Source organism: Electrophorus electricus, chromosome 6 (assembly GCF_013358815.1).
Source record: "Electrophorus electricus isolate fEleEle1 chromosome 6, fEleEle1.pri, whole genome shotgun sequence".
Lineage (NCBI taxonomy): Eukaryota > Metazoa > Chordata > Actinopteri > Gymnotiformes > Gymnotidae > Electrophorus > Electrophorus electricus.
Genome location: NC_049540.1, coordinates 179895 through 190000, shown reverse-complemented (window position 1 = coordinate 190000; position 10106 = coordinate 179895). Strand labels below are relative to the sequence as shown.

The 10106-nt window shown below is 48.7% G+C and overlaps 1 protein-coding gene across 1 annotated transcript in view; it reads left to right on the top strand.

Moving 5' to 3' along the window:
* micu2 (mitochondrial calcium uptake 2) overlaps positions 1–9885 on the top strand; it is a 27450-nt gene extending 17565 nt beyond the window's left edge. Inside the window, exons 5-12 of the mRNA XM_027029513.2 lie at positions 4371–4418; positions 5307–5389; positions 6624–6674; positions 7214–7314; positions 7472–7643; positions 7790–7898; positions 8123–8280; positions 8706–9885. Coding sequence (XP_026885314.2) covers positions 4371–4418; positions 5307–5389; positions 6624–6674; positions 7214–7314; positions 7472–7643; positions 7790–7898; positions 8123–8280; positions 8706–8807 — 824 coding nt within the window. The 3' untranslated portion in view covers positions 8808–9885. The remainder of the gene's footprint in view (positions 1–4370; positions 4419–5306; positions 5390–6623; positions 6675–7213; positions 7315–7471; positions 7644–7789; positions 7899–8122; positions 8281–8705) is intronic.
* Positions 9886–10106: the final 221 nt, after the last annotated feature.

Genomic DNA, 10106 nt, shown 5'->3' with positions numbered 1-10106 from the left:
CTCAGGCACACACCTCATACCTATACACACACGGGCACCAGCTCAGGCACACACCTATACACGCACCAGCTCAGGCACACACGTATACACACCTATATACACACACACGCGCACGCACCAGCTCAGGCACACACCTATACACACGCCTTAGCTCAGGCACGCACCTATACACACACGCCTCAGCTCAGGCACGCACCTATACACACACGCGCCAGCTCAGGCACACACCTATATACACACCTGCGAGCCAGCTCAGGCACACACCGATATACACACACACACATACATATGCGCGAGCTCAGGCACACAGCTATAAACACGTGCGCACACTCCTGCCAGCTCAGGCACACATCTGCACACACATGCGCACTCGCCAGCTCAGGCACACACACACACGCGCGTGCCAGCTCAGGCACACAACTATACACACACACGCGAGCAAGCTCAGGCACACACCTATACACACACGCCAGCTCAGGCACACGCCTCATACCTATACATACATGCGCGCCAGCTCAGGCACACACCTATACACGCACCAGCTCAGGCACACACCTACACACACGCGCGTGCCAGCTCAGGCACACAACTATACGCACACGCGCGCAAGCTCAGGCACACACCTATACACACACGCCAGCTCAGGCACACACCTCATACCTATACATACATGTGCACCAGCTCAGGCACACATCTACACACACGCGCGCCAGCTCAGGCACACAACTATACGCACATGCGTGCAAGCTCAGGCACACACCTATACACACACGCCAGCTCAGGCACACACCTCATACCTATACATACATGCGCGCCAGCTCAGGCACACACCTATACACACACGCCTCAGCTCAGGCACACACCTATACACACACGCGCCAGCTCAGGCACACACCTATACACACACATTCGCGCCAGCTCAGGCACACACCGATACACACACACACACAAACACACACACACACACACACATACACATACATACGCGCGAGCTCAGGCACACACCTACACACACGCGCGCAAGCTCAGGCACACACCTATACACACACGCCAGCTCAGGCACACACCTCATACCTATACATACATGCGCACCAGCACAGGCACACATCTACACACACGCGCGCCAGCTCAGGCACACAACTATACGCACATGCGCGCAAGCTCAGGCACACACCTATACACACACGCCAGCTCAGGCACACACCTCATACCTATACATACATGCGCGCCAGCTCAGGCACACACCTATACACACACGCCTCAGCTCAGGCACACACCTATACACACACGCGCCAGCTCAGGCACACACCTATACACACACATGCGCGCCAGCTCAGGCACACACCGATACACACACACACACACACACACACACACACACACACACACACACACACACACACACACACACACACACATACACACACATACATACGCGCGAGCTCAGGCACACACCTACACACACGCGCGCAAGCTCAGGCACACACCTATACACACACGCCAGCTCAGGCACACACCTCATACCTATACATACATGCGCACCAGCACAGGCACACATCTACACACACGCACGCCAGCTCAGGCACACAACTATACGCACATGCGCGCAAGCTCAGGCACACACCTATACGCACATGCGCGCAAGCTCAGGCACACACCTATACACACACGCCAGCTCAGGCACACACCTCATACCTATACATACATGCGCGCCAGCTCAGGCACACACCTATACACACACGCCTCAGCTCAGGCACACACCTATACACACACGCGCCAGCTCAGGCACACACCTATACACACACATGCGCGCCAGCTCAGGCACACACCGATACACACACACACACACACACACACACACACACACACACACACACACACACACACATACACACACATACATACGCGCGAGCTCAGGCACACACCTACACACACGCGCGCAAGCTCAGGCACACACCTATACACACACGCCAGCTCAGGCACACACCTCATACCTATACATACATGCGCACCAGCTCAGGCACACATCTACACACACGCGCGTGCCAGTTCAGGCACACAACTATACGCACACGCGCGCAAGCTCAGGCACACACCTATACACACACGCCAGCTCAGGCACACACCTCATACCTATACATACATGTGCACCAGCTCAGGCACACATCTACACACACGCGCGCCAGCTCAGGCACACACCTATACACACACGCGCCAGCTCAGGCACACACCTATACACACACATGCGCGCCAGCTCAGGCACACACCGATACACACACACACACACACACACACACACACACACACACACACACACACATACATACGCGCGAGCTCAGGCACACACCTACACACACGCGCGCAAGCTCAGGCACACAACTATACGCACATGCGTGCAAGCTCAGGCACACACCTATACACACACGCCAGCTCAGGCACACACCTCATACCTATACATACATGCGCGCCAGCTCAGGCACACACCTATACACACACGCGCCAGCTCAGGCACACACCTATACACACACATGCGCGCCAGCTCAGGCACACACCTATACACACACGCCAGCTCAGGCACACACCTCATACCTATACATACATGCGCGCCAGCTCAGGCACACACCTATACACACACGCCTCAGCTCAGGCACACACCTATACACACACGCGCCAGCTCAGGCACACACCTATACACACACATGCGCGCCAGCTCAGGCACACACCGATACACACACACACACACACACACACACACACACACACACATACATACGCGCGAGCTCAGGCACACACCTACACACACGCGCGCAAGCTCAGGCACACACCTATACACACACGCCAGCTCAGGCACACACCTCATACCTATACATACATGCGCACCAGCACAGGCACACATCTACACACACGCGCGCCAGCTCAGGCACACAACTATACGCACATGCGCGCAAGCTCAGGCACACACCTATACACACACGCCAGCTCAGGCACACACCTCATACCTATACATACATGCGCGCCAGCTCAGGCACACACCTATACACACACGTGTGCCAGTTCAGGCACACAACTATACGCACATGCGCGCAAGCTCAGGCACACACCTATACACACACGCCAGCTCAGGCACACACCTCATACCTATACATACATGTGCACCAGCTCAGGCACACATCTACACACACGCGCGCCAGCTCAGGCACACAACTATACGCACATGCGCGCAAGCTCAGGCACACACCTATACACACACGCCAGCTCAGGCACACACCTCATACCTATACATACATGCGCGCCAGCTCAGGCACACACCTATACACACACGTGTGCCAGTTCAGGCACACAACTATACGCACATGCGCGCAAGTTCAGGCACACACCTATACACACACGCCAGCTCAGGCACACACCTCATACCTATACATACATGCGCGCCAGCTCAGGCACACACCTATACACACACGCCTCAGCTCAGGCACACACCTATACACACACGCGCCAGCTCAGGCACACACCTATACACACACATGCGCGCCAGCTCAGGCACACACCGATACACACACACACACACACACACACACACACACACACACACATACATACGCGCGAGCTCAGGCACACACCTACACACACGCGCGCAAGCTCAGGCACACACCTATACACACACGCCAGCTCAGGCACACACCTCATACCTATACATACATGCGCACCAGCACAGGCACACACCTATACACACACGTGTGCCAGCTCAGGAACACACCTATACACACACGCCAGCTCAGGCACACACCTCATACCTATACATACATGCGCACCAGCACAGGCACACATCTACACACACGCGCGCCAGCTCAGGCACACAACTATACGCACACGCGCGCAAGCTCAGGCACACACCTCATACACACACGCCAGCTCAGGCACACACCTCATACCTATACATACATGCGCGCCAGCTCAGGCACACACCTATACACACACGTGTGCCAGCTCAGGCACACACCTATACACACACGTGTGCCAGCTCAGGCACACACCTATACACACACACACACACACACACTCCAGCTCACGCCACACGTGGACTAGCTCAGGCACACACCTATACACACACACATGCACATGCGTGCCAGCTCAGGCACACACCTATACACACATGCGCGCCAGCTCAAGCACACACCTATACACACACACACACACACACACACTCCAGCTCACGCCACACGTGGACTAGCTCAGGCACACACCTATACACACACGCACGCTAGTTCAGGCACACACCTATACATGCACACACACCCGCTCAGAAACACACCTACGCACATGCTCGGTTTACAGTAGCTTTGCTTTGTTTGGTTTCTGTGTTATTACAGGGCTCATCTCTTACACAGAGTACCTTTTTCTCCTCACCATCCTCACCAGTGAGTAACTCCTCCTGCACTTTGTTGGACGTTGAGCATTAGAAGGTTGCATTCGATCCCTGATCTCCAGAGTATGTTGGCTAATATCTTATTCCTTGCTCACATAGACATCACTTCCATTATTAATTCAGTTAATAATTTGAAAATTTTCTTAAAATGTAGTTTTGACTTTCATTAATAAAGATTATATTTGCTCCAAATAGTCTGTGAGTGCAGTCAGTGCTATCTGTAGGTTGTCTGTAGGCTGTCATATGGCTATGTTCAGTTAAGTGTCCCTGTTGAGTATTAAGTTCTCTGCAGCTGAGTAACTGGGGGAGTATTTCCCCAACAGGCTTACAGTTGCTTAGCTCCTCTGAGATCATTAAACAGCAAGGATTTTTTTCAACTGAAGTCCATTTTCCAGATCAGAAAGGTTTCTGGCTTTTGTGCTTCACAGTAGAGCAGTGGCAGGAAAAAGAACTCTTGCTCTGTAAAACTCTCCAGGTTCTCCACTGTTAAGTGGTTTCCCTGCTCTGGTTAATAGCATCTGCTGTGTAACGCACGTTTTACATTTACAGCATTTATTCGACACTTTTATCCAAATCAAAATGACTTACAGTTATGACTGAGTACAACTTGAGGGTTAAGGGTCTTGCTCAGGGGGCCAACAGTGGCAACTTGGTAATGGTGGGACTTGAACCAGCAACCTTCTGATTACTAGTTGAGTATCTTAACCACTGAGCTACCATTGCAACATCTTATTTACCTGTGTTTTTTTTTTTTTTCTCATGTGTGATCCTCTGAGGCTAGATTATGGAGGAGGGTAACTCTTCACAAGTGTAATATGGGATGTTTTGCGTTAGAGAATGTTCTAGAAACGTGTGACCATAGCAGGTTGTTTTACCGCAGAGCCACACACAGGGTTCCACATCGCGTTCCAGATGCTCGATGTTGATGGCAACGAGCAGGTGGACAAAAAAGAGTTTGAGAAGGTATGTGTTCACATTCACACTGTCCAGTTCAGATTAGAGTGATTCACTTCAGATAATTCAGATCAGTTTTTTTCCATACCCAATTTTTATTTGTTGTTCCTTAAAAAATAATATGTCTTAATTTCACAGGTTCCATTTTGAATGTAATGTAGCTTTTTGTTTGTAATTATTAAAAAACACAACTAACACACTGATTGTAAAGTCCACTTCTAAATGGTTTTACCTAATTTCTTAAACCTGGTGACCTGTCTGAAATGTTCCAGGTGTGGTTCTAGGAGAGCAGGAGGTGTAGTACGTGTATGTGTAGACTTTCCTGTCCCCTGGCTGAATGGCGGTTTATCTGTCTCCGTTATCTATCTTTGGTGGAACAGATATTTTCCTGCAGTCTATACATGAGCCTAGAATTGTTTTCTATGTTCAGTCTCCATGGCAACAGTTAAAGCAAATCCATCAGGTGATTATTATATAGTTTTTTTTCTATTCTACACCAGTGTGGTTGTGAGCAGTTGTCCCTTTAAGAGTTTGATTAAATGGAAAGTCTGATATTAGTGATTCCATTAGCATGTGTGGAATGTCTGCATGACTGCAGTCACACTTTGTTTCCAGAAACAATCACAGTTTCCTCCATCAGATCTGTGCTGGGGCCCCTGGGGCCTGGAAGTAACCCTACAGATCTGTGATCAGTTAATAAACCAGGTCATTGGAATGTGCATTACCTGTGCTCTGAAGGAGTCAGAGAAATGGAGGATTGTGGGTATTGTAGTCCATAGACTGACCTATGCTGCCTGTATCTTTGTTAATGCTGGCGAGAGATGCATTGGATCAGCAAGGTATGTAATCTGGCATGGTTACTGTTACATGTAAGAGTAACGCATCCTCATGAGGTCTGGATCATGAAGCTGAACCCACCGGCTGTCAGGCTAAATCTAAATGCTTCATGATGTAGGCCTCAGGAATCTCTGTGTGCTATGAGAGTGCTGGTCTGGGATCATCTTAATTGGGGGATTGGGAGGACTGAAGATCTCCTGCCCAGATTGTGCTGTTTATATAGATGAACCCTCTCTCTGTCACTCCTATGAGTAACAATACAGATCTGGGATCAGTTCTTTCCTTATCCATATACCTACCTGTGCTGAGGCACTAGGTGCCTACAGGTAACAACACGGATCTGGGATCAATTCATTTTTGCTCTTTACTACAGTGGTGGAGTGACTCATATCCTTTTGTTCCCAAGCTGAAGAAAGTCCTGGGGAAACGGAAGGTTTCAAAGGAAGATGCGGCAGAGGTGGGTTCACTTCAGAAGAGTGCCACCTGCAGGCCTAGCAGAGTCTCCAATTGCTGCTACAGTAGCTGTGGGCTTGGCCCTGCTCTAATTCTCCCCGCTCACACCTGTCTGAGGGAATGTGTGAAGCATCTAGCTCCAGCAAACTCCTGAACCTGTCATGACCTTGTAGTTCCGTTTAGAAAGATGTGGGTGGCTTAAAGGCTGCCGTACTTTTAAATGATCATCATAATCTCAGACATACACAGCTCTAACTTGCGAAACTGTGACAGCACTTATGTTGGGAGAAAGAGGTATGTATTAGTTACCTGTCATTAAATGAGTAATATCAAACTGCAAATGTCATCTATTGATAAGAAAGATAATATGTAGATAATGTGTCCAAAGATTTTGTGTGTCAGAGGACAGTCAGCTAAATTGGACATAGCACGTCAAAAATGACACGCAGGTCATTTAGATGGAGCTCGACTGATAGGTTTGTAGTGTGTGTTGTGCTAGTGGAGTTACTGGGTACACACGTCTGCCTTCCTGTTTGTCTCCAGGTGGTGGCACCAGAGGACAGTGATGAGCCCTCAACCTCTCTCCAGGCCTTCTTTTTTGGTCGCAGAGGCCAGAACAAATTACAGTACAGAGAGTTCTACAGGTCGGGCTCCCGTGTCTGGGTGTCGCCGTGTTCCACTTGGTTATTTGTTGCTTTGTTTCTAGTGTTTTCTTGGCTAGACATGCTAATGTGGATGAGCGCTGGTGGCCCACCACTGATGTGATGCGTTGTGGTGGTGGTTTGTTGGGCTTGTGTGCAGGTTCATGGAGGACCTGCAGGCAGAGGTGCAGGAGATGGAGTTCCTGCAGTTCTCCAGAGGAATGGGCTCCATGCTCCGAGAGGACTTCGCAGACTGGCTCCTCCACTTCACTAATGAGGAGGACAATGAGGCCTACCTGGAAAACATGAGGAGGAGGATCCCTGCAGGAGAGGTGGTGCTCCACATGTCCCGAGACCCCGCCCCTGAGGGCGTCACCTCCGTGCCTCATTTTGTTAGAGTGCCCAATCTGTGCCTTGTTCTGTTAGAGCATCCCCTCTGTGCCTCGTTTGGTAACGCCCTCTTTTCCTTGTTTGTTAGAGCATCACCTTTGAGGAGTTCAAAGCCTTCTGCCTCTTCACCAACAACCTGGATGACTTCGCCTTGTCCATGAAGATGATTGCAGAATCCAACAGACCCATCGGAATGGGTAAACCCCACCCGCAACTCTGCACCACCTGCGCTCACCCACAACCCTGTTGCTGTAATAATCCCTGTGTGTTTGTGTTGAATATACTGCTGCAGATGATGTGTCTAATCACTTGCCCTCAATCAGAACATTTACATCAGGAAGTGACATCATGGCGTGTTAACTCCAATTGTTGTGCTCTTGGAATACCCAGCATGCCTTGCTCTCCCTTCTGTCTGCTGCAGCTGAGTTCAAGAGGGCAGTGAAGATCGCCACAGGCCAGGAGCTCTCTGAGAATGTCCTGGACACTGTGTTCAAACTCTTCGACCTGGACGGTGACAACTGTCTGAGCCATATGGAGTTCATTGGTGTGATGAAGGACAGAGTCCTTCGGGGCCTCAGGGTGAGGGACTTGCAACACGCTCACATTAAACACGATCACAGTGGTGTATTTAGTATCAGTCTCTGGCTCTGTCCTGAGATTTCTAATAGGAGTGAGGGTTTAGAACAGGGGTGAGGGGTTATAATAGGGTTAAGGGGTTAGTGGTTAGAAGAGGGGGAGGGGTGGAGGCTAGGGGAGAGGTTAGAATGGGGGGAGAGGTTACAGGAGTTTATGTTGCTGTGTTACTATACAGCCCTGCAGCTGGAGAAACTTCTGGTGTGTGTGTGTGTGTGTGTGTGTATCAGTGGCATTTTAATCCAAATGAAAATTGTATTAGTGATGTTTGTTGTATAATGTGTATTTGTATATTGCCAGTTGTTGCTGTCTGTCTATTTAGTGTGTGTGTGTGTGTGTGTGTGTGTATATATATATATATATATGTGCAGGTTCAATCTCAGCAGGGTGTGTCTGGTTTCTGGAAGTGTGTGAAGAGGGAGATGCTGAAAGGAGCTCAGGAGGCGCTCAGCCACCGTGGCAGCCCTTTCTGAAGGGGAGGGGCCAATTCCAGGAGGACAGCACATGTAACATAAGTGGGAGTGGCTAAGTCAAGCATGGTGATTTTAAAGCAGAGGTGCCACACATGCTGCAGTAGTCAGACCTTGAACTCACCATGGTGGTGTGGAGTCAAATGACCATGGCACTCCGTGTCACATCAGCAAGGTGTGTGTGTGTGTGTGTGTGTGTGTGTGTGTGTGTGTGTGTGTGTGTGTGTGTGTGTGTGTGTGTGTGTGTGTGTGTGTGTGTGTGTGTGTGTGTGTGTGTGTGTCCTGGCGTGGTTAAGTTAACTGGGTGTCATTCAGAGTGCTAGCGGTTCATCTGTTTCTGGGGTGTGTACACACAATGACGAGTACAGAGTGCTTTATCATTTACAGCCTTCTGACTGAAAATCCAAAGGCTCAGAATCATTTCATCCTAAAATGTTTACAGGGATCCAGTCAGATATTCCAGAAAGATCTGTTGTGTAGTGTTCGGATTTCTGTAATTGTGCCTCTGTCCTGTAACGTAATAATGGAGGCACTTTACTTGAATATTCATTAATATTAAAAAGCTTTGAGCCTTTAATTGATTTAAATATTCTGAAACAAAATTGGTTTTGATGGGGCACGTCTTTAAAAAGAGAGAATTTAAAGACTACTGTGTGTGTGTGTGTGTGTGTGTGTGTGTGTGTGTGTGTGTGTGTGTGTGTCTCAGAACAGGGTTGTGGTTTTGTTTACAACAAGCTCCTTTATTTTATACTCTTGGGTAAAGCTTTGGTGTTTTAAAGTTCTATATATTAGTGTGGTGCTGTTAATTCAGACGTCCTGTGGATTTTCTTTCTATGCACTTTTATATTCTGTGTTGTTTCAGGCCTGTTTTGGCATTAGGCAGGTAGTTTACAAAAAACCTTATTAAAATATAACATGAATGCAAGACCTGAGATTTCTGGCTGTATTTCTAGATCATAGGAGATCTCCCTGCCAATAGGAATAATGTGAAGTACTCTGGCAGGGTTTTGTAATGATATAATGCTTTAAAAAAGGATTACTTGTATTAACACAAATTAAAGTGTTCAGATGTGACTCACCACTTGGTTTCACTGAAGATTCTTTTAAATCGAAACAGTTTTAAACTCTAGTTTTAAGTGGGAACTGGTCTGTTGTTTTTTTTGCGCTTTTCATACCCAGGAATAAATTAAGATAAAATTCATGTTTGGCTCTACAGACATGTTCTTTTTTTTTTTAGGTTTTAGGCTACTACTGTAAAACAATCCTTATTAAAAATGGACTATATTTAAATCACGTCCTTCT